General features: G+C 46.0%; 1 protein-coding gene across 2 annotated transcripts in view; it reads right to left on the bottom strand.

The window, feature by feature from the left end:
• Positions 1–722: 722 nt before the first annotated feature.
• The window catches only part of RTKN2 (rhotekin 2), a 34,260-nt gene continuing 9,490 nt past the window's right edge, over positions 723–25,492 (bottom strand). The window contains exons 6-14 of one of the 2 annotated variants that reach the window (XM_087702030.1): positions 23,072–23,177; positions 21,596–21,799; positions 18,844–18,938; positions 16,811–16,917; positions 15,120–15,254; positions 13,039–13,198; positions 11,146–11,253; positions 9,677–9,805; positions 723–1,102 (exon numbers count right to left, since the gene is read on the bottom strand). In XM_087702030.1, the coding sequence (XP_087558156.1) occupies positions 1,038–1,102; positions 9,677–9,805; positions 11,146–11,253; positions 13,039–13,198; positions 15,120–15,254; positions 16,811–16,917; positions 18,844–18,938; positions 21,596–21,799; positions 23,072–23,177 (1,109 nt within the window). In that variant the 3' untranslated portion in view covers positions 723–1,037. Of the gene's footprint in view, positions 1,103–9,295; positions 9,806–11,145; positions 11,254–13,038; positions 13,199–15,119; positions 15,255–16,810; positions 16,918–18,843; positions 18,939–21,595; positions 21,800–23,071; positions 23,178–25,492 lie in introns of those variants that run through there. The other variant, XM_087702029.1, reaches the window with a different exon arrangement.

Raw genomic sequence — 25,492 nt, 5'->3', positions numbered from 1 at the left:
CGCACATGTGTGCTAGTCATTCCTGACTCTAAGGGACGGTGTTTATCTCTGTTTCAAAGCCAAAGAGCCAGCGCTGCCCAAAGAAATCTCTGTGGACATGTGGCCAGCATGACTAAATGCCGTAGGTGAACAGAACGCTGTTACCTTCCCGCCAAAGGTGGTTCCTATTTTTCTACTTGCATTTCTACATGCATTCAAACTGCTAGGTTGGCAGAAGCGGGGACAAGTAACGGGAGCTCACTCCGTTACGTAGCGCTACGGATTCGAACTGCTGATCAACAAGCCAAGCATCTTAGCCACTGAGCCACTACACCCCTTTCAGGCATCTGCTGGAGGCTATTAAGAAAGACTGGAGGCTGCTTTCTGCCTTTAAGAACATGTGTCTACATTTTTCCTTTGGGGAAATATAATATTCTACCTCTTTTAATATTCTCCAAAACCCCTCACTCTCTAGAAGGGGGAGGGGGGCTTCCCTACACAGGAATATCCCACGGGTACCAATCATACAAGCTACAGATAGGTGCTGTAATTCAGCATCTTCTGAGAAGAGCTGATCTGGAGTCAAGCCTGCTTTTTCCTCTGGATATCAGATTTCTTTCGGGCCTTGCTGAAAGAGTTTACGGGAAAAGACAGAAAGCTTGGGTCAAGTCTAGGACCGGTCAGCACTTAAGCTACGATGATTAAATTTTATGGCAAGAATTTATTTGACTCACTGACGCATCCTCAGATGAAATATGTGACGTCAATTCAAAGACCGTTCTAGGAAGCAGAAGAGTCAGAAAGTTCCTGAAAGTTGGAGCATCATACCAGGTGGGCTTTTTAAAAAAAACAAAAAATAATTTGATATTCTGTAATACAAGAAATTCTTGGAATTTAGTTGCTGTTGTGAGACAGATGTGAAAGTGACCTGGGAAGAACCCAGCTGCAGCAGAACATGTGACGGTGATCACATGAGCCATCTTCAGTATGATTCATCTGTAGTTAATGAGGAATCTGCCTCTGATTTTCCTTTTCAGTTTGTCCTCTTTTTGTCAGGCTTAAATCTGACTTTTCTTGCTTGCTTGCCTGGAGTCTCTAGAGATGAAAGTTGATTTCTCCAAGGCTTAAAAAAGGAGAAAAGACTTGTAAGGAGCAGCAGAGAGAACCGGGGCACAGAATATGAATTGAACTGCAAAAGCAACTGAATTAGAACCAAGGTAAAATAGGACCACGGTGACTCAGTGGCTAAGATACTGAGCTTGTCGATCAGAAAGGTCGGCAGTTCAGTGGTTCAAATCCTTAGTGCCATGTAATGGAGTGAGCTCCTGTTACTTGTCCCAGCTTCTGCAAATTTAGCAGTTCGAAAACATGTAAAAATGCAAGTAGAAAAATAGGGACCACCTTTGGTGGGAAGGGAACAGCATTCCGTGCACCTTTTGTGTTTAGTCATGCCGGCTACATGACCACGGAGACATCTTCAGATAGTGCTGGCTCTTCAGCTTTGAAACGGAGGTGAGCATGGCCCCCTAGAATCGGGAATGACTAGCACATACAGTATGTGCAAGGGGGACCATTACCTTAATATCCAAAATAGTTGCACTCGAGCTAGAAGCACCAAATACTTTCTTCCTTTTTCAATGATTTGCGTATTTATTTGGAAGGCGGCACTGCGACTTGCAAAAAATTCCCCATGCATAAATTTAAATGACTAGTAGCTACCCTCAGTTAACCACTTGATAAATTTGCAAGAGGGTCCTATCCACTGCAAGATTCCAGACTGAGGAACAATTTGTTTCCGATTAATCCCAGCCTAATTTCATTTAAATGCCGTGTCCTTCCTCCAAAAGGCTCAAGGCAATGCTAATGAGCTTTCTTATTTGAGTTCATTCTCCTGGCAAGCTAAGATGGGTTAGTCTGAATATAAAGCGATTGCTGAGCCCTTTCCTCCCATCCTGGCCTTGTACGGAAGGGAATCTGAATCTAAACCAGAATCCCATTCATAATCTGCTGTATTAGGGAACGGCAATCTGCGGCTCTTTCATCCCTCTGCTGCAGCTCCCTGTCACTGGTCGGCTCCAAAATTGATAGGGCTTTCCGTTAGGACAGATAGAGGAAAAAGGGGCGCTGAGCTAGGAGGAGACTCTATGGTGTGGGAACTGGACTTCTGTTGGCTCCAGAATTGAATGGAAGGCTTCTGTTTAGGACCTTTATGGCTCTTTGAGCATTTAACGTTGCTGCCCCCTGTGCTATACAAACACACACACACACACACACACACACACTTTTAAATTGCATAGTGGTTCATTTTTATTTGCAAAATCATTTATCAAACACGTACTGGCTGTTCCTTTGTCATTCAACAATCTAACTGAGAGCTAGCCAATGTGCTCCTCAACTGAAAATGATGCCTTTTTTTCTGGGGATAAGTGCAGGGGCATCAAACTCAAGGCCTGGGGGCTGGACCTGGCCTGTGAGGTGCTTAAATCTGGCCCACGGAGCCACCCTGGAAACAGCGAAGGACCAGCTCATGTTGCCTCTGCCAGCGATAACATTTTCGCTGACAGAGGGTTGCAGGAAGCCATCATAACTGACAGCGGGGCTCACGAGGGCTGCGTGCAGCTTTCCCAGGCTCTGTTTTCACTGGCAGATGATTACAGGAGGGCATCGCAGCTGGAAACAGAGCTCGGGAGACAGTTTTTGCTGGCAGAGGGTTTGGGCCATCAAGGTCGCCCCCAAGTGACATTGAACTGGCCAGGCCCACCCCAGCCATGCCCCCTGCCCCCCGAGGTCTAACACAAATCTGATGCAGCCTTCAATGAAAGCGAGTTTGACACCCCTAGCTAAGTGGATAGAAAAATGAGGTAGCTCTTCCTTTTTTTGTCTATTTATTGTCCTCTCCACCTACTTCTGTCTCCATATGGAAAGCTTTCTCTTCCCCCAAAAAAACTTTTATTAAATTTCAGGCAAATATAAAATACAAAGAAAAAGAAATCTCAGGAGGCAAAGTTCTCATCTCCACTGACTCTCCTGGGGTCACGAATGTGATGGGTAGCCAACAGAATCACTGTTAGAGCTGGATGGTAAGATCTATATACCATATTTTTCAGAGTATAAGATGCACCAGAGATTTTGAAGAGGTAAATTTTTAAAAAACTCTGCAGGTCTCCCAAACCCTCTGCATGCCTTGTTTTTGGCAAAAAAAGGGGGGGGCAGCAGAGTTTTGGGATGCTTGTAGAGTGCTCCTGGGGGCTGGGGGGCATGCAGAGCAAAAAATGGTTTTTTTGCAAAAAGGGGGGGCATGCAGAGCTTTGGGATGCTTATAGAGTGGTCATGGGGCCTGGGGGGGGGGCGAGCAAAAAAACAGCCTGTTTTTTGCTTGTTTTTTGCCCTTCCCAGCCCCCAGGAGCATTTTGCAAGCATCCCAAACCCTCTGCATGTTCATTTTTGCAAAGGGGGAGGAGTTTGGGGAGGCCAAAAATGCTATATAGTGCATTAAAATGCACTGAAGCATAAAAAGCTGCACCCAGATTTTCACCCTCTTTTTTGGAGGGGAAGGTGCATGTTATACTCCAAAAAATATGGTATATATATACTGGCAATGTCAAGTTGCCAGATCTGATTCTCAAAATACTCTGTAATATATTGCTCTTCCCATGTAAGCCAACCTTCTCAACCTGGTGCTCTTTAGATGCCCTTTGGGCAACCCCTAATTCTTGCAACTGCAGGCCCAGCATATTTAGAAACCACAAGGATGGGGATCACTTTTCTGTTATAATTTAGATCCCTCTAGTTAAATATGTTAATTACAAAATACAAAGTAATTATAATTTCAGTTCGGGTGCCAAGCATACTGGCAGAAACCTTAATTAAAATCAGGTAGATTACATGCAATTAACACCATCTCCTTCTCTCAGGAAAAAGTGATATTAATTTCTGATTTCTATCTCTTTATACAATTTCCTTTGGCAAAGGATCCTACAAAGGAGCTAAATTGAAGCTAAATTCTTCTGTTTTGCGAATTCAGAAGCGGAGATGCACAGGACACCTAGTGGCTGTTGGCTGTAACTACATCCTCCCATTGTGAAATGTCTTTAAGACATCACAAACTACAACAGCTATCAATCAGGCTTCAACCAGGAATATTGGTAAACATGGATGAATTGTGCAAAAAAACCAGAGGTCTAGTGTAGTCTAATCTAGTGGAAGAACAGATCTCTAAGGCGGTTCTTTTGCAACAACAAAAAACAAGACAGAAGATTTGCAACATTCTCAGTTGCAGTCTGAGGCACTGGAGCCACACAACTTTTACAATGCAATACAATATAATAGCAGAGTTGGAAGGGACCTTGGAGGTCTTCTAGTCCAACCCCCTGCCTAGGCAGGAAACCTTATACCGTTCCAGACAAATGACTATCCAACATCTTCTTAAAGACTTCCAGTGGGGCATTCACAGCTTCTGGAGACAAGCTCTTCCATTGATTAATTGTTCTAACTGTCAGGAAATTTCTCCTCAGTCATAAGTTGCTTCTCTCCTTGATTAGTTTCCACCCATTGCTTCTTGTTCTGCCCTCAGGTGCCTTGGAGAATAGTTTGACTCCCTCTTCTTTGTGGCAACCCCTGAGATATTAGAACACTGCTGTAATGTCTCCCCTAGTTCTTCTTTTCATTTTGTTGGCAAAAGCGGTTGTGGCCTGCAGCCGCCAGCAGAGCTGGTGGCAGACTCGGACAATGAGGTTGGGGAAGAACTTGGGCCAGTTCTGGAGTCTGGGGAAGGCTCTGATGGATGCTCTGCATCGGAAGCCGATAGAGCCAGGCCCATCTGACATTTCCCAGCCACCAGAGAGGCAGCTACCTTTGGAGGCTGAGTGGGGACGAAGAACAGCTGGAGCCTGTTCCAGATGCACGTATGTGCAAAGTTGTTAGGAGAAGAGAACAATGGAGGATAAAGAGTCAACTTGGGAAGCAAAGCATATGTGGATGCTGAATGGCCTCTCCCTGGCTGGGGAATAAATAGGAGGAGAGGGGAGTGGTGGTCGCAGGCGACAACAGTTCGGATTTTTGAAGTTTTGGCTCATTGTGTTTTGTGCCACAGAGACTACTTACCAGAACTTAATTTGCAGCAATCTGGCAATTATCGCAAGGAACTGCTAAGGTCTGTTACTGCAGTTAACTCTTTGAAGGACATAAATAAAGAGGGATTTTTCAGGACAAGGAGTCTGTTTCTTGCTTCTGCTAAGGCTGGGTCAGAACAAAAGCATTAGTGGTAGAAACATATGAAAGCATTCAGCGCAGACTGAAGGGCAACGGAATAATGGTGGCTTTGCAGCACACATCCCCCATAGCAACCACTAAAACATTTTTGGAAAACGACTAAGTGCATATGATATGAACTGGAAAAAAATGGGAGGTGATAGGAAGATGATTATGAGATTTTTATTGTTCCGGGACAATATTTTATTCTTTTGGGCTTTTGCAATGCTCAGATTGTTGCGCTGATTGTTGGTATCTGCTGTGTATTCTCAATCTTTCAGGACTGGAAAAATTGAAACAGGTTGGCTTCACACGGCTTTGTAAAGAACTGAGGAATTGTATGGTAGCAAAGTCCCATAATTAATAGGTCACTGGGCCAAAGTATTGTAGGAAGTTAGCACCCACCCCTCTCCTAAGTAAATGAAATATTTTAGGAAATATTAAAAGGGCAGAGTATTTCCCCGAAAAGGGAGGCAGAAACTCAGCTCCCCACCTTTGTCAATGGACCATTAAGGCCTGAGCCAGTCTATTCTACATAACAAAGATCTACCTCCTTTAGGCAGAACTATAATAGGAATCCCAAAGCCTTTCATTATATCACCACCCAGCAAGAGTCAACCAAGCTTGGAACTCAGGACAGCCTACAGAGTTTCCCCTGCATGGCCCCATGGGACTCTGACAACTAATCAGAATGCAAGCTCAAATTCAAAAGCCCAGAAGGCATAAAACCCAGGGACTTTCAGCATCTCCTTCCTTTTTTTTTCTTCACCCAAGATCTTCAAGACAAGTGATCCTGTCCGCCATTAAAACCAGCTTTCCAAACAGCCTCCATGTTCTCAGTGTCTTTCTCCCCACTTGGAACTGAACCCAGGAGGGCATTTCTTCCAACAGTACTCACTTGGCACCTAGAGCACGGTTGAGGCATATGGCTTGGAATTGAAGTCCCCAGGTCATAAAAGAGCCATAGTGGCCCACCTCTGACTTAGCAGTTGAGGCGGAAAGTGATGACTTTAAATCTGCCACTCAAATGCCAGGGATTTCCTACAGAGAACATGCTCTGGCTTGAACCTCCATGTGTAATATCTTTTAGGGGCCTTACTACATGTTCCTTCTTTCATACTTTGGAGAGTAAACTGCCTTGGGTGGAGGCTGGGTGACTTATCAAACATTAACAACTAACAGAGGCAGTTTTGCCTAATGGCGAAGACACCATGCTAGAGAAGGTGAAACTCCCACCTGAGACATGAAACTGGGTAGTCACACTCTCTTCCCCCAACCCATCTCACGGGTTGCTGTTAGGCGGAAAATTGGAGAAGGACCAGGTACATTCATTGCCTTGGGTTATTTTTAAAAAACAAGACAGGGGAGTTTTTAATTGGACCCAGAATTATGGTCAAAAGTCATAGCAGCCCAACTTAGGATTTGGGGAAGGAGATGCAATTGTTGGGGCAATTTTGGATGGAGCAGACATAATGATAGTGGTGGTTTATGGAAATTTAGACACCATTATGGACTTTCTATGTCTTACCGTATTTTTGGGTGCATAAGATGCTCCGGACTATAAGACATTCCTTTTTGGGGGAGGAAAACAAGAAAAAAATCTGCCCTTGCCTACCAGCATCCATCTGGCCCATTCGCCACGGCTCATTCGGCACTGCCATAGCCCATTCATCACGGCTGCCCATTCGCTGTGGCCCGTTGGCGGCCGCCGCCACTGTGGCCCATTCGCCACCACCTGTTTGCTGCCAGGGCCCATTTGCCGCTACCACATCCCGTTCAGCATGGCTCATTTGCTGCTGCCGATCTCCACCGCCTGGAACCAGCCAAAAAACGCAATGCACGGAGGCCAAAAATGCCACATGCGGAGGCCAAAAATGCAACATGTGGAGGCCAAAAACAACCAAAGAGTGGGGGCTGGCAGGTGGGCGGGATTTCGGCAACATTCAGTGTATAAGACGCACCACAATTTTCACCCACTGTTAGTGGGGGGGAAATGTGTCTTATACTCTGAAAATTACGGTAAATAAAATAATAAATTGTTAAAACAGGGATTTGCAGTTTAAAAGGGATTCTGCAGTCTCATTATGGGATTAGGCAGCATTAATCTCAGATGACATTTCCTTTACCACTTTGCTACAATTCCTTTATTTATTTTTTAAAAAACACACTAGTTAAAAAAAAGAGATACAAACCTCCACAGTAAATGCATCTCACATATTACAATAAAATAATACAGATAGAAAATACAACTCAATGAACAGCTACGAACTACTGTGCTAACAGCTAAAGTCCTTGTTTTCCTTTGCTCCACAGAAGATGCAGTCCGTAACCAACCAAGAGCTGTTTCTCTGATAAAAGTCAGACTTGTGGAAATTAGAGTCCTTAAAAGGAAGAGATTTCAGAGAAGTACCTTTACGTCGTACCAGTTCCAGTGAGCAGAAGAAAAGCTCTGATATTATTTCCAAGTAAAATTATCTCTTTCGATTCTGTTTAGAATGCAGCATCCAATTCTTCCTAATATAGGTAAAAGTAAAGGTTCCCCTCGCACATATGTGCTAGTCATTCCTGACTCTAGGGGGCAGTGCTCATCTCCCTTTCAAAGCCAAAGAGCCAGCGCTGTCCGAAGATGTCTCCATGATCATGTGGCCAGCATGACTGAACGCCTAAGGCACATGGAATGGTGTTACCTTCCCACCAAAGGTGAGCCCTATTTTTCTACCTGCATTCTTTACCCGCTTTCGAACTGCCAGGTTGGTAGAAGCTGGGACAAGTAATGGGAGCTCACCCCATTACGCGGCGCTAGGGATTCAAACCACTGAACTGCTGACCTTTCGATTGACAAGCTCAGCATCTTAGCCAATGAGCCGCCTTTCTCTTCCTAATATAAACCCATCCAATTTTCTACTACCGGCTGTGGAAATTATTTGGAGGGACATTAGTATTTGAGCTAAAAATGCTACACCCTCTAGCTTGTAAGAATTTAACTCAGATGGGGGCTTTGACAAACGCGGGGAGGGGGCTTCTGACCCTCTCGGGTGCCCCTGAACTGAGCCTTGCCAATTATCTCTTCTGTCCCACCATATTCACAGTGGGAACAGCTCGTCCTGTTTTAAGTAGATCCAACCTAGCAAACTAGCAGCTCTGGGAGATCCATGCACTAGAGGATCTTTTAGATAATGGATCAGAAGATGAAGCCGTGCAGATGTTCGATTGCCTGGTGAGGTCAACCCCACCGCCTGGGGCTCCTGGTCAGTCTCTGCAGGAGGCCTTGGCAAAGTGAGGCTGCTTTCCTCTTATGGCCCCACAGATGGAGGTGGGTCAGGATCCCCTTGGCGTATGAGCTGCCCCGTCCAAGGCGTGCCACGTGGGACCAATCCACCACAGCAGGAAGGACTGGCAGAAACAGCAGATAAAAGGGAGGCGCATCTATGGCTCTCCTGTCCTCCATCGCCCAGGCCGAAGGAAGGGTCAGGACCCAGGAAGCAAGGCCATGCTTAAGCAGGCAAAGCCATCAGTCTGGGGGCTCAGAGCCCGTCTCCCTGCCACCTGACCCTGGGAAGAATGGCAGCTGGCCTGGCCTGCAGACACTTCCTGCTCCAGGTAATGCTGAGGGAGGCTTTAGAGAAAGAAATGAAGACTCTTCTCCATTAAGCCAAGGGCTTCCGGTGGGGGGAGAGGGGGGGAGAGGCTGGCTGGGCAAAAGGCAAGAGTTTAATATGGCCTTGTTTTAAAAAGTTTTATAAAAAAAAGGTTTTGGAGAGGAGAATCACTTGAACCCTTGAGGTAATTCTGGGGCTGAAGTATGCAGCCAATTTGTATCTTCACTAAAAAGGGAGGGAGGGAGGGGGAGGGAGAGAGGAAGAGAGGGAGGGAGGGATGGTGGGAGAGAGAGGGAAGGAGAGGGGGGAGAAAGAAAAGGAGAGAGTGGGGAGGGAAAGAGTGGGGAAGGAAAGAGAGGGAGGGAGAGGGGGAGGGAAGGAGAGGGAGGAAAGAGAGAGAGAGGCAGAGGGGGGATGGAAAGTGAGGGGGGAGATAATCAGGAGGGAAAGAGGGGGGAGGGAGAGAGGAAGAGAGGGAGGGAGGGATGGTGGGAGAGAGAGGGAAGGAGAGGGGGGAGAAAGAAAAGGAGAGAGTGGGGAGGGAAAGAGTGGGGAAGGAAAGAGAGGGAGGGAGAGGGGGAGGGAAGGAGAGGGAGGAAAGAGAGAGAGAGGCAGAGGGGGGATGGAAAGTGAGGGGGGAGATAATCAGGAGGGAAAGAGGGGGGAGGGAGAGAGGAAGAGGGAGGGAGGGAGGAAGGCACAGGAGCTGTGCCAGCATGCCAGAGGCTGTAGTTTGGAGGCCTCCCTCTGGGCGCAGAGCTGTGGAGAGCCAGATCAGGGCCTGGAAGGCGGCTCCCTTCCTTTGCTTGTCCCCTTGGAGTCGCGGCTTCCTTGGGGGATGCTCTCACTCTGCTTCAGAGAAGAACCACCGGACATGTCCGCCTCATCCAAGCCAACGAACAAGGCCACTCTGCTTTCCTCCTCTTCCTCCTCACGCTGAGCTGTCGCAACTAAAGGCTTCACCGGTGAATCAATGCCTGGCACATTAAGACAACACAAGAGAAGGGTCACAAAAGTGGACCTGGGCCACACCACCAGCCCCACAGATGAGAACTTCATCCCACAGACATGACCCTTTCTTTGTTTACCAAGCCTTAAAAGAAATAGAACAGCCGAAATTCCTTGAGAAAGAAAAATGAGCACTTCCTAATAATGCTGAGATGCAAGTCACATCGCTCTTCTATTATTTGTATTAATCTAAAAAAGGGATGTTAAACTCAAGGCCCGGGGGGGGGGGAGATCTGGCCCACAGAGTGGTTAGATCTGGCCCGCAGGGCCGCCCTGGAAACAGCAAAGGACCAGCCCACAGTGCCTCTGCCAATGAAAACAGAGCTCGGGAGGGCCGCATGCGAGATCCTCCGGGCCTCCATTTACACTGGCAGAGGATTGCAGGAGGCCGTTGCAGCCTAAAACAGTCCTTGGGACCCAGTTCTTGGTGGCACAGTGCTTGGGCCACCACAGGCATCCCCAACACAAATGATGTTGAGCTGGCCACACACACACACACACACACACACACGTCTCCCCAGCCCCCCCCCCCCGGTCAATGAAATGGAGTTTGACCCTCCTGATTTAAAACAAATATCTGCAAATAATAGTTCTGGATCAGCTGAGTTTGAAGGGGAAGATTCTCCCAAGAACTTGACAATGTAATACTGCCGTCTATGCCTTTTGGTTCTTGGCTTCCCCTGAAAATAATGCACTGTTGAGGTGGACTAGGTGATCTCCAAGCCCCTTTCAATCCTACAATAGTATGGTCTGTCAGCTCTGGATCATCTGTTGAGCACAGGCAGCAATGAAAGGAAAACCGGGCATTCAGAAAAATCAAAAACACCTGGCTTGTCAAAAATAGGGATCAGCCAGCCACAAAGATCTCTTTATCCAATGGACTCTGAGTTGCTCAACTCGCTAGAGATCCCCCAAAGGGAAAGAGGTCTACCTGCTTGTCCTTCAGCCCCTGCAAATCCCATATGGACAGTGGGGGGGGGGAGGCTCCTAAGGCTGGGCTGATCTTGCTCCGGGTCAGTGGTGAAATCCATTTTTTTTTTACTACCAGTTCTGTGGGCATTGCTTTGTGGGCATGGTATGGGTTGGTGGGCATGGCAGGGGGAGGATACTGCAAAATCCACATTCTCTCCAGATCAGCTGGGACTCAGGAGGCAGAGAATAGATGGGGGCGGGGCCAGTCAGAGGTGGCATTTGCCGGTTCTCCAAACTACTCAAAATTTCCCCTACTGGTTCTCCAGAACCTGTCAGAACCTGCTGAATTTCACCCCTGCTCCTGGGGCCCTAAGGATGCTCACTGGCTTCGACTTACTCAGCTCTTGGTAAACCGAAGTGGCTTCTTTGGCCAAGAACAGGGGTGGCTTTTGAGGGGACCGTGTCTCCATCCTCATGAACTCTTCACAGCAGTGCTTCCACTGACCTGGAGGGCAATCAAGAAAAAGGCTGAGTTAAAACAAATATTACTACTACTACTACTACTACTACTACTACTACTACTACTACTACTACTAGCTCTGTCCGAGATGCCTCCATGGTCATGACTAAACGCCAAAGGCGCACAGAACGCTGTTACCTTTCCACCAAAGGTGGTTCCTATTTTTCCTTAGCCACTGAGCCACCACGTCCCTGATCTTCTTAGATAGCCATAAATCTGAATCAACCACAGCCAAGTTAACTGATATTTCGTATTTCTAAGACAGGACATGGATAATTGCAGTGGATGGCTCAACCCATCTTTACCATCACAACTTTACATTTCGCTGTTATCGGTCTGACGGGGCCATTTATTGGCAAGGCCCTGGAGAAGCCCTAATCCCTCCAGAGACCATTAAAAACAAGTGTTAATGGCCTCTGGTGGTGCGGTGGTTAGAATGCAGCATTGCAGGCTAACTCTGCCTACTGCCAGCAGTTCAATCCTGACCAACTCAAGCTTGACTAGGCCTTCCATCCTTCCGAGGTGGGTAAAATGAGGACTCAGATTGTTGGGGGCAAGACACTGACTTTGTAAACTGCTTAGAGAGGGCTGTAAAAGCCCTGTGAAGCGGTATATAAGTTTTAAGTGCTATTATTATTTGGCTTTTGGGCCCTCCCTCTGAGGGGTCCTGCATAAAGCCAGATTCTGCCAGTCTTGTCAGATTTCATTGTGGCTACGAAGGGGAGGGGGGTTGCAAATGTTGAGGCTGTTTTGCAAGAGCAACCAGGGTGTTAGAATACTGCATCCAGTTTTGGTCACCACTCTATAAAAAAGACGTTGAGATTCTAAGAGTGCAGAGAAGAGCAACCAGTGTCAGATCCCTAAAAGTGATACTGCCATTCAATTGGAAGGAGGGGGGCATCGGAGTTAAATCACTAGCTGTATCTGTAACAATTGAGTTTTACAACTTTACAACTGGTTTCCTGTCATCGGAAGACTGAAGGTCCCAGCATCTCTGGAGGGATGTTTATGATAGCCATGTGGGATAACTTACTTTAATGTCTAACTAGAGATAGCCATGGGAACGTGTGCTTTATTGACTCTCAGGGCAGAAGAGTTAAGGAAACGTCTTCACACTTGTGTATTGGTCAGAATCTGCATTCGGACAAAGGGGAGGGTTCATTATCAGCTTAATCCCACTTGCATTGCCTAAAGGGTTTCATATGCTGCTTTGCCTCTAATGGTTTCCATCCTGACTGATTAAAGGTTCCCTTTGAAATAATCAGTTTCAGGAGTCTTTACTTTCTCAAGTGAGGAGATGAGCCATTACAAGGGATTGGAGACTAAAACATACAATGAACGGTTGCAGGAACTGGGCATGGCTATTCTAATGAAGAGAAGGACCACGGGAGACAGGATAGCAGTGTTGCAATATTTTAGGGGCTGCCACAGAGAGGAGGGGGTCAAGCTATTTTCCAAAGGATCCAAAGTCAGACAAGGAATAATGGATGGAAACTGAACAAGGAGAGAGATTCAGCCTAGAAATAAGGAGGAACTTTCTGACAGTGAGAGCAATCAACCCATGGAGCAGAAGTTGCCTTCGGAAGTTCTGGGAGCTTCATCACTGGAAGCTTTCAAGAAGAGACTGGACTGCCACCTGTCAAAAATGGTGGAGGGTCTCCTGCTTGGGTGGTGGATTGGTCTAGATGAGCTACAAGGTCTCTTCCAACTTTGTTAATCTAAGTTTGCACACTTTCCTCCGACCAGGAAAAAGGAAGACGAGCCACTTACTGAAATCAAAGAAGTGCTGCGAGAAAGCTTCCATCCACTTGCAAAGATCTTGGCGGTTTTCTGCTTGGAAAAGCCGAGCTGTGGCCTCACCAGACTCAGGATTGATGATGGAGAAAAGGTTGGCCTTTTCTCCTTTATCCACAGGACGAATGTGAGTTTCCTAAATGTTACACAAAAAAACAAAAATGTTGCCTTGCGCACATTGTGTGATCTCCTTTAACCTGGTTTCAGCTGAAACACACACACACACCACACTTTCTGCTCTTCTCTTGTGTGTCCATCCACCCCAGCAACCCTTCAATGTGCAGCTTTATTTTTTTTACATCTTACTGTCCTGATGGAAAAATAAATAAATAAATGCCCCAAGAACTGACCATCCATCAAAACATGCAGAATATTTTCACAGATTTTTTTTAAAAGAGGCTCTACAGTTGTTTGAAATCCACGAAGCTGTTTGCAGCTTGTCTGATGCATTTGTTCATTTTAAACCTTTCATTCTAAAAATAGATGATTACGTCATGCATCCATAAATCTGGCCTCCGGTTAATGCAGGTAACCATAGAGACCAGTAGAAAATTAACTTATCACCCAGCAAGAGTTATCCAAGCCTGGGACTCAGGACAGCCTACAGAGTTACCCCTGCATGGCCCCATGGGAGTCTGACAACCAATCAGAATACAAGCTCAAATTCAAAAGCCAAGAGAGGGCATAAAACTCAGGGACTCTCAGCATATCTTCCCTTTTTTTACTTCACCCAACATCTTCAAGGCATGTGATCCTCTCCACCATTAAAGCCATCTTTCCAGTGTCTTTTTCCCCACTTGGAACTGAAGCCAGAAGGACATTTCTTCCAACAGTTCATTTAGCATTTGTGTCATGTCTCGTGCCACAAATGCTTTCACGAAACAAAAGCTGTTCTCTGATGAAAACCACTTTATTTTTCCTTTGATTATTAAAGGGATGGAAGATGCTGACCTCAGCAGTAATAGGCTCCTCCTTTCGAGGCTGCAGTGCATCTGCAGCAGAGGGAAAACCTCCAAGGAACTGCCTATTAAGGATCTTATTTGAAAGCAGCTTCTGTAGCAGAATAGAATTAAGCAAGCAGCAAAGTGCTCCCCAAGTCTTTAAGTTGGTTGGTCATAAATGTCTATGTGGGTTCCAACGCCAGAGGTGGGGAGGGGGGAGAGAGGGGGGGAGGGGGACAGGGAGGGGGAGAAGAGGCACTTTTCTACTAAATTCCCTAAGCTGGGAAAATAAGTTTCAACCAAATGCCTGTTCTGACCGAGGCTTCCCAAAAGCACGAAGCCAACGCCTCATCCTGATAAAGCCTCTTTTTTTTCAGTTTAAAGTGAATTCCTCTTCAGCAAAGTCTCAGCCAACAGTCTTTCATGAAATTTCACAACTACAGACCTTGATCAGGCTTGGAGAGCTGCCAGGGTGATATCTTCCAAACGCCACTCTGTAGCAGCAATTACTTGGCAAGAAGTCAGGAACAGATCTTCAACCTAATGAATTGAACTAATTGTCTCCTGCAAACTCCCCTCCCCTTTCCCTCCTCTTTATTCCCTTTGGGAGGGGTCATCCTCCTGTGTCTTTACTCCTGAGTCGGCCCTTGTTCCTTACCTGTTCCCTTCATCTGGCAACTCTGTGCATGCGCACACTGGGAACAGTCTCCAGCTGTTCTTCTGCCCCACTGATGTCTGACTCTGAAGGCAGCTGATAATTGGCATATGGCCCTGGCCCCATCTCTGCCTCAGACACAGGGCTGCATCAGAGCCTTCCCCAGACTCCAGGACTGGCCCAGGTTCCTCCCCAACCTCCTCACTGTCCGAATCTGCTGCTAGATCCACTGGCTGCTGGCAGGCCACAACACTGCCCAAATCCGGGAAGCTCTTTGGCCTACCGGATATCCAGCTCCAGTCCATTGTGAAAAGGTGCCCCTGCTTTTTAAGTCCACATTTCTCACCCAGGGCAATGCCACCCTTTATACATACATACATTTAACCAAAGAAAGATGAATAAAAGTGGAACAAGACCCCGACCATTTAATCTTAAAATGGTTAAGCAATGCTTGGCTTTACCCGGTTGATGGGAACCGACAAGGCAGGCTCCGCGTCGGCCTCTCTTTCTTCGGGGGCAGAGAAGCAGAGCAACAGGCCCCCTCTCAGTACACAGTATCGCCGCCTCCAGGATTCCCCCGGGACACCTCCCGATGGCTGTAATAAATGTCATCAGTCACAGATCGCCCTCCAAAGAGTATTTCACTCTCAGGCAAAGTACAAGCCCTTATCAGGATGTAGGAAGTTAGCCCCCACCCCTCTCGTGGAAAATGAAATATTTTAGGAAATATTAAAAGGGCCGAATATTTCCCCCTAAAAGGGAGGGAGAAACTCAGCTTCCCCCACCTTTGTCAAAGGGCCATTAAGGCCTGAGCCAGTCCATTCTACATAACAAATATCTACCTCCTTCAAGCAAAGCCATAGTAAGAGTTGCCTAAAGCCCTTTTGTTACATCATCACCCAGCAAGGCTCAACCAAGCTTGGGACTCAGGACAGCCTACAGAGTTGCCCCCTGCATGGCCCCATGGGAGTCTGAAAACCAATCAGAATACAAGCTCAAATTCAAAAGCCCAGAGAGGGCATAAAACCCAGGGACTCTCAGCATATCTTCACTTTTTCCTCCAGGACCTCAAACCATATGATCCCCTCCACCATTAAAACCATATTTCCAAACAGCCACCATTGTTTCAATGGCCACAGGCTCTTTCTCCCACTTGGAACTGAACCCAGATGGACATTTCTCCCTAAAACCCCTTTTATTTAGTTTAATAGCAATAGCAGATTTTTATATACCGCTTCATAGGGCTTTCAGCCCTCTCTAAGCGGTTTACAGAGTCAGCATATTGCCCCCAACAACAATCCGGGTCCTCATTTTACCCACCTCGGAAGGATGGAAGGCTGAGTCAACCCTGAGCCGGTGAGATTTGAACTATCAGATTTGCTGATCTAGCAGTCAGCTGAAGTGGCCTGCAGTACTGCACTCTACCCACTGCGCCACCACGGCTCTCAGTTTAAACTGAATTCCTCTCCAGCAAAGTCAACAATCTTTCATGAGATCTTCACAACTACAGATCTTTATCAGGCTTGGAGAGCTGCCAGGCGGGATATCTTCCAAACACCACTCTGTAGCAGACGATACTTGGCAAGAAGTCAGGAACAGATCTTCACCCTAATGAATCAAACTCATTGCCTCCTGCAAACTCCCCTCCCCTTTCGCTCTTCTTTGTTCCCTATGGGAGGGGCCATTCCCTGTCCACCCATGGCTTTACTCCTGAGTCGACCCTTGTTCTGTAACTGATCCTTTCTCCCGGCAGCTCTGCTCATGCGCACACTGGGAACAGGCTCAAGCTGTTCTTCTGCCTCACTGATATCTGACTCCAAAGGCAGCTGATAACTGTCAGACGGCTCTGGCCCCCTCTCTGCCTCCGATGCAGAACCGTCATCAGAGCCTTCCCCAGACTCCAGGACTGGGCCAGGTTCCTCCCAAATCTCCTCACTGTCCAAACTGACACCAGCTCCGCAGGCCACTGGCGGCCACACCACCCTACTCTTGGCATCCAAGGGAAAGCCTGGGTTATCAGTGCCCTGGGAGGAGAGGGACTGCCCTGCGGGATCCAGTTGAAGATGGTAAAAGGACTGCCAAGTCATCCTCAAGATTGAAGAGGCATTTCAAAAGGCTGCTGTCCAAACAAAAGGTCCATTGGGCATTTTACCTGTTCATTAAGAAATCCAGTCATGGCATCATGGGTCATGCAGTCCGGCTGAGCAACCAGGCGGCAACAGATGGTGCCATAGAGCGGAAGCCAAGAAGGAGAATCCTCTGCAAAGACAACCCAGGACAAACCGGCCTCTTAGGCCCCATGCTCCTTGGCTAAATTCACAATGAACAATAACCGAACAGGCGCGGAGCAAAGAGCCACGTCCTAATGTATGAATTCACTCCACAGTGAGATCTTTAGACCGGAAGAAAAGCGACAGAGAATGAGGCTGGTGCCAGGTCTGCTCCTTCCCCAGGAGATTCCCCCAGGACAGAGTGGGACACAGGGGCCCTCTCCCTTCCATGGGCCTGGCCGCTCCTGGCCTTGGGGACGCCAACGCTCTTATATCAGCAACATGCCACCCAAATCCCCAGCTACAGAAGGCAGAGGGGTGAATAAAAATCAATGATATTTTAAAAAATAAAAAATAAAAAAGTTTAATTTAAATCAGATTTATTTTTATTTTTATCAAATTTATTTTAATAAAATGCTTTTGGAATAAAAAATCTATCTAAAGATAGTTTTCTATTTGAGGTAAAGGTAAAGGTTCCCCCACACTTGCATGTTAGTTGTTTCTGACTCTAAGGACCAGTGCTCATCTCCTTTTCAAAGCCGAAGAGCAGGCACTGTCTGAAGACGTCTCCGTGGTCATGTGGCCAGCATGACTAAACGCGGAAGGCGCATGGAACACTGCTACCTTCCCACCAAAGGTGGTTCCTATTTTTCTACTTGCATTTTTTACGTGCTTTCAAACTGCTAGGTTGGCAGAAGCTGGAACAAGTAATGGGAGCTCAGTCCGTTACGCGGCGCTAGGGATTCGAACCACTGAACTGCCAACCTTTCTGATCGACAAGCTCAGCATCTTGAGTCCCAGTTTTGTATTTAAGATACATTAATTAATTTAGCTTATTCAGTATGAAATGGAGCTTAGTTATGTAGCATGAGGCTGTATATTCTGCAATATTTACATTTTTGGTAAACTCATTCAAGGAATCCAAGCTCTGCAAGCTAAGATAACATACACTGCACTGATGCATTCACACAATTTCACAGTAACCATGAGATAAATAGTAAAACACAGTTCAGGAATATTCTTTCATCCCCTCATTTTGCAAATCTATGTAGACTGCAAACTGTACGATTGTTTGAAGAGAAATGCATCTGTACCACCAGGCTCTATGTGTGAGGAGGAAGGGCAAGCAGTAAAAATGATAGTGAAACCACCTAAGCAGCTTATAAATATAATATTAAAGAACTTCAGTCATTTCAGATCTATCATGGCAGCACCTGTTAGTGGGCATCCCTCACCTGCTGCCTGCCACGTCCCTCACCTTGTTGTGTCCCTGCCACATCACGGGCTGTCCCATTAAAGTGAATGGGACGGTCGGTGAGTCAACAGCGGGTCAGGGGAGGAGCCACTGCGGGACAGAGATGACAGTTGCTCTTTAAAAAATATTATTTGAATTATGATTTTCTTCTCTCATTCCATACAGATGTCCAGGGAGAAAGGTTTCCTGAACTCAGACAGGAACACAATTCCACCTGAATGGATTGGGGGGGGACACAAGGCACAGCTCAAAAACCAACGCTTCTCTGAAGCCGTCTTGGAAGGATTTGGGCCGTGGTGGGATTCCAAACCTTTTCCTACTGGTTCTATGAGAAAGCACTTTGCACGCAGCACTCAAGGACCGCCCTCGGTGTCAGCACTGGTGAGCTGAGCTGTTTTTTTTTAGCTCAGCTGAGGCGCAGCAATCTGCTCTGCTGCGCGAATCAGCTGAGCTAAAAAAAAACAGAGAAATATAGGGCAGGAAACGACGGGGGTGGGAGTGCGGGGCCAAATGGCCTTCCCACTCGGTTCTCCAAACTACTCAAAATTTATTTGCCGGTTCTCCGAAACTACTCTAAATTTCTGCTACCAGTTTGCCTGAACCAATCAGGCTGAATCCATCTTGCATTTGGAGGGATTCAACATGTGCAACGTAACTTACCGTTTCCCAGGAGTGTAAGGCTGTGGGCGTTGAAGCCGTCCTTGGCGTTCTCCAAGCTCAGAGAGGCAGAGGCCAGCAAGCTGTATTTCACACCACTGGTTCAGAGAGAGGAAACACACACACAGATGGATCCAATAGCGCTCTCTCTACATTTGGCATTTTGCTATCCATGTTTCCCCCATAAAAGACACTGTCATATATTTTTTTTGCCACCAAAAAAAGGCACCAGGGGGGGTGTCATCCACTGACTCACCCCACTTGCGTGCATCGCCCCTGGCCTCCTTTTTGCTGTCAAATGCCTTCAGGCAAGGCTTTCCTGAAAGTCTCTGCAATAACAGAGCTTTGGATCGATCCAAAGGCTTTGTAGGCTGCAGAAGAAATGGGCTGGCAAGCCAGGTGTTGGGGTTTGTGCGGCCTGGCTGCAACTGTCCAAAAGTAAGTTGTAGAGCAGCTCCACCCCCCTAGTCCCACCCTAACTTAACTTTTACCTGTGCACCCTGGAGTGGGTGGGATCTTAATTAGGGCTTATTCTTGGGGTAGGGCTTATATTGGGTGCACATGTGAAAATCAAGCTAGGACTTACTTTTGGAGTAGGTCGTATATTTGGGGGAACAGGGTATTTGTACCTCTCCAAAAAACCAGGGGAGAATTGGTGGGGAAGAACAGGTGGGAGGCAATGGTGATGGCAATGGTAGTGCTTGGAGCGTCCAGAACACATGAGGGGCTCACAAGGCTTGTGCGAATGACCCACCTGTCCCTTGGCCTCGGCCACCTTCCTGTTCCCAAATCCCTCTTTTGCTTTGTGGCTGAGTTAGAGCCGAATCAAGGGCCAGTTTCCCTCAACCAACGGCTTCCTTCCTTCCTGATATGTTAGCGCTGCTCAGGCATTCTCACTGAAAGCCAAACAATCACTTACCATATTTTATAAGACTATAAGACAAACTGGAGTATAAGATGCACCACGATTTTGAAGAGGTAATTTTTTTTTAAAGTTTTGCACTCTGCATGCCTCCCAAACCCTCTGCACGCCTTGTTTTTTGCCAAAAGGGGGGGGTGGCATGCAGAGGCTTTGGGAGGCTTGTAGAGTGCTCCTGGAGGCTGGGGGAGGGGGCAAAACCAAGCAAAAATGGCCCATTTGAAGGGGGACGGGTTTTGGAAGGCCAAAAATGCTGTATTCAATGTATAAGACGCATCCAGATTTTCACCCTCTTTGGGGTGGGGGGAGGAAAGGTGAGTCTTATACTCTGAGAAATACAGTATATCAAAATAATCCAGTAACTGAGTTTTTATCTGGAATTTGCATGGCACAAGCAGAGACTGTATCAAGGGTCTCCTGGCTATTTGTCTGTCTGTCTGTCTGTCTGTCTGTCTGTCTGTCTGTGTTGGCTTATCTGCGAACACAGTTTAGGAGCTCTTTGCGGCTTCAAAGGCGATAAAGGATTTCTCTTGTGAGGACACTGAGGGATTTCTTAAAATTCTGCTTTTCTGTCCACAGGCCCCGGAACCATGTAATATATAAGGATGAAGAATGGCTTTTTCAGTCCATAAATTCAAAGTGTCCTACATCAACTTTTTTTTTTTTTTTTTACTTGTACGTTGTGCTCCCTCACCACACTGGATGACTCCCCTGCCCACGTTGCAGAGAATAGTGACAATGCCAATGGAATGGACCAAGCCGTAAATAAAGACTCTCCTGGGAGAGGTTAGTCCAAAAAAATGAATGAAGCAGATACGATAATGAAGCAGTTTGCTTTTTGCATTAACTGCTCCGGACACACTCACCACCTCTGCCCCTCCCCCCATTCAACCCTGGACTTCCTGCCCGCTATGTCTCCTGCTTGTGGGGGGTGGCTCCCACCCAGGGATGTGTTGTCGGCACAAGAGGCAAGGGGTCGCCAACTTTTCGGACCTCAGGGACCATTACATTCATAATTTTAAATCCCTTGGACCACCAATATGATTTTTTAAAAGAAAGATAAATACTATTTAGTGCAATATAAGAAAATGCAAATAATTTTTCAGCGGATCACCAAAATTTTCTTGGGGACCACCGGTTGGTGACCGCTGAACCGCTTCCCCCACTTCAGGAGAGACAGAAATTAGATTTTTGGAGCTGAACGGCTCCATAGACAGAAACCACCCTGAGACCCCACCCACCCAGTGGTGAAATCTAAATTTGTTTACTACCAGTTCTGTGGGTGTGGCTTAGCAGGCATGGCTTGGTAGGATCATGTAACTATGTAGTCATGTAACTAGGGGATCAAAAGACAGAAACTCATTTTAACAATATCCTACTGGAGCAGGATTGGACTAGATGACCTCAAGCTCCCTTCCAGTCCTGGATTATCTTCTGAAGCTGCGTCTAGTGCTAGGTTTGTAGTCCTTCCTTCCTCTCCTTTTTCCCTCCCTCCCTCCCTCCCTTTCTTTTTCTTTCTTTCTTTCTTTCTTTCTTTCTTTCTTTCTTTCTTTCTTTCTTTCTTTCTTTCTCTCTCTCTCTCTCTCTCTCTTTCTTTCTTTCTTTCTCCGCACCTCCCACCCTCCCATTTTTGGCCTAGCAAGTCTCAGGGAAGCCTGCTGAGAGCAAAAACGGACCCCACTCCCCATTTTTGGCCGTGCAATATGCGATCGGCTGAACTTTAAAAAAAAAACTTTTTTAGTATTTTTTACTACCATTTCACCCAAACCAGTAGTATTTCACCCCTGCACCCACCCCATCTGAAATGCCCCCCCCCCTCCATCTGAGCTCACTCACTGTGTGGCTGTTTCAGTGAGTAGGAGTGTCTCAAGGTCCTTTTGGTCTAAAGCAGAGCTGAATTTCTTCCCGGCGCTTTTTCCCAGGGAAGTCTTCAATTTCTTCACCAGCTTCCTGGGGGTGTTGGTAAGGGTCAAGGGGTCTTCCCCGCAGCAGCAACTGTACACCTCTACCTTCAGCTGGAAGTCTGGCCCAGCTCCCTCGCTAGACAGAACAGGGGGCAGGTTTCAGAAGGATGATCCTAATTTCTTTTAAAAAGCTACTACTTCTGTTTTTGTTGTTGCTTTTTACCTTGGCTGCTCTTCAGCCAATTGGAAATTCTCCCAGCAAAAATTGAAACAGCCCCATAAAATCCACACATAAAATATTAAAGGCACAGAGCAGCGTGAGTAGAAATCAGGAGACTCAAGCAAAGCAACGGTCCCTAAATTTGCTAGAAAGTTATCAGTGTATTGAGAGTTCATGACTGGACGAGACAGGGCAACAAGGTCAGCCAATGAAGAGACATGGCAACTGGGTCAGCCAATGAGGGCTGTTTGGAAACTGAAACAGTATTTGCTGTGAGCAACAGCAAGGAGACAGCAAGGAGCCTGGGCGTGGCTTAGCTTAACTTCTGTACAAAAGCTAGACTAGTCTGCGGCTCTGAACTGAAACTGTTCTCTCTTCTGCCTGTGTTTGTACCTACTTACAACTCTTCTCTCTAAGATAAAGGTTCCCCTCGCACACATGTGCTAGTCGTTCCCAACTCTAGGGGGCGGTGCTCAACTCTGTTTCAAAGCCAAAGAGCCAGCGCTGTCTGAAGACATCTCCGTGGTCATGTGGGCCGGCATGACTAAATGCTGAAGGCGCACGGAATGCTGTTACCTTCCCACCAAAGGTGGTTCTTATTTTTCTACTTGCATTTTTATGTGCTTTTGAACTGCTAGGTTGGCAGAAGCTGGGACAAGTAATGGGAGCTCACTCTGTTACGTGGCGCTAGGGATTCGAACCACTGAACTGCCGACCTTTCTGGTCGATAAGCTCAGCGTCTTAGCCACTGCATCCCTATCTCTTATCTCTACCACGTTGGAAAACCTGCTTTTGGTATTGTATATTTACTTTGTGTGTGATATTATATATAAAGGGAAGTTAATGAATCCTGCTGAATCAGTTCCCTGTGTGTGCTTTCTGGATGTGATTGCTGCTGCAAACTCTGACAAAAAGTGACTGAGAAAAGCTCTCTTTTCTCCCTGAAAAACCACCCCCTGTGCACGTTGCTGCAGTCCAGTTTTGGTTTTTGAAGGCTAAAGACCCGTTGGTGGATTCCTCAGCCACCAGGAATGGACCAGTCACTCTATTCCCAGGGGCATTCACAGCTACTGCAGTTTCCAGGTTCAGGCGGAGATGGCCTCACACGGAGCTTACATATTCAAAAATTTTAAAGCAGTGGAATTCATTCAAGATTTTGGGTGCCCTTACTGGTACAGGAATACTCACAATATCGTTGTATTTTCTAAACAGATGTCCGTGTCTGCCTTATCCACAATGAGCAGGTCTGAATCATACACCTGAGCTCCCATTTTGAATAAGCAAAAAACCGAGTGGCTTCCGGGGAGTGGCCTGTCGCCGGTCGGCAGCTTAACAGAGCTGCCCCCAGAATTCAGGATCGTTATCTACTCAATATCAAGAAGATAACTCTTTTTTCAGACAAGAAAAAAGCAGTGAGGAATCTCAGCTGGTAAGAATCTTCTTTGAAGTTCACAGTTTGTTTCTTTGTGAGCTGTGGACGGAGGGGGAGGATCGACCCAAAGCTGAGTCATTCAACTCCGACCTGAACTTCACAGCTGTTATTCACAGCACGAGACAGGATCCCCTCCCCCTCAGGACAATCTTTAGAAAAGAGACTATTAAAAATCAATACGAGCAAAGACCAACCTGTGAACTTTTAAACCTTTCTCTATCTGAAATACCAGCTTCAATGTTATAAAAACCTCTTTTGCTTAATTGTCTTCAAAATGGCGTTTACAGCTTCTGCATCTGTTATCTCCGGCTTCCTGCTACAGAAGTAAAGAAATAATCTCTTATAATTTAATTAGAGCTACTCCCTTAAAGCTTTCAAGACTCTTTGTTGATTCAGACACATTCCAAACATTCTAAACGGACTTTCTCTTTTGAAATCCTCCGTAAAACCCCTTGGAAAAAAAAAAGAAAAAAAAAAGAAGGGAAAAAAGGGGGGGGGAGGAATTTCTTTTTCTCCACATAGCACAGTGGATTAGTAATTTAGAATAAATAATTAAAACCAAAATATAATGGCATCCAAATCAACCTCTGTTAAATTACCTCCGAAAACGTCTCCCTTACCTGGCACAAAGTTGCAGCCCCCACCATCTATGCCCCCTAGTGGAGATGTACTAACAAAAGAATTTTTTCTGGAAATGTTCAAAGAATCCAGAGAACAGAACTTAGAAATGTTTAAAGAATTCAGAGAACAGAATCTAGAAATGATTAAAGATTTCAAAGATGAAATAAGGAATGAGATGGAAGTTCTATATGACAAATTCGATACCAGGGTCACTAAAATGAATGATAATATGATGGGAATTGTAAATGTGATAACAGAATATATTTCTGGAATGGAAGATAATTTAGAAACTCTCAATGAAGCTAAAACTAACCTGATATCCAAAACTGAAGTGGTGGAACAAAAAATTGATAATGCTGAAAAACAAATTATTATGATACAGTATAAGCAGATGGAGCTTGCATTAAGAGTGAGGGGGCTGCGTGAAGAAAAGCAGGAGAACTTAAAGCAAATGTTTTCTGAAGCTTTTGACCGTCTGGTGGGAAAACCGGGATCCAATTTTGATTGGCAGATTGACAGGATTTTTCGTGTTAACTCATGGGCGGCAAAACAAAGGCAACTTCCCCGAGACGTGGTAATATACTTTGTTACAAGAGAATCTAGAAATATGATACTACAAGAGTCCTACAATACTAAGCTTCAAATTGGTGCACAGGACCTGATTGTTCTGAAAGAAATACCGCCTCAGATGCTAAGAGCCAGAAGAGATTATGCTTTTCTGGTGGAAGAGCTCAGAAGGCGCCAGATACAGTACAGATGGGATGCCCCATTCGGTATTATAGTTACAATGGACAAACAAAGATATCATCTCAGCTCTGTATGGAAAGCTCGTGATTTCTATCATAAGATTCTGAAGATGGGATACCCTGAACCTTCGGGATATGGTGAAAAACCACGAGACGAACAAGATAAACAGCAAACCACACAACCATTAGATAAAATGTATCATCTCCCTCTTCCGGAAGGGCAAGGAGTCAAGGAAAAAAGATCCAACCGCAAGACCACCAGACAAACGGATAAACAAGCTACTATGCAACAATCTCAACAATCATTGGCCACTGACCAAGGAGCTACTGCAACAAGCTCAGAAGCTGTGGGAGGAGCCAAACCAAAGGTGAGACAGGCCTTGCGGGAGGCTCTAAAAAAGCTTCAGGCAACCAAAAATGACAACTAAGATTTTGACATGGAATGTTAACGGATTGAACTCTCCACAGAAAAGAAAGAAAATATTTCATTATCTTAAACAGTTTAAGAATGACATAATTTGCTTGCAAGAAACTCATATCAAATCAACCGATCAAAAATATTTGTTTAACCCCAAACTGGGCCAACATTTTGCGACCTCAGCCATGGAAAAGAAAAATGGCATAGTAGTATATTTAAGAAAAGACATTAAAGCTGAGCTAATTGAAGCAGATCCCTTTGGAAGATATATTGCATTAGATTTAATCTTAGAAGGGAAAAAGACGTTACTTTTGGGAATTTATGCTCCTAATCAACAACAAGATGGATTTTATAGAAATCTCCATGCTAAATTAGTACAGTGGGATTTTGAG

This window comes from Thamnophis sirtalis, unplaced genomic scaffold (genome assembly GCF_051295495.1).
Source record: "Thamnophis sirtalis isolate CommonGarterSnake01/CBP01778 unplaced genomic scaffold, rThaSir2_p1.2 scaffold_15, whole genome shotgun sequence".
Classification (NCBI taxonomy): Eukaryota; Metazoa; Chordata; class Lepidosauria; order Squamata; family Natricidae; genus Thamnophis; species Thamnophis sirtalis.
Note: the sequence above shows the minus strand (reverse complement) of the source record. Positions and strands in the feature narration are given on the sequence as shown.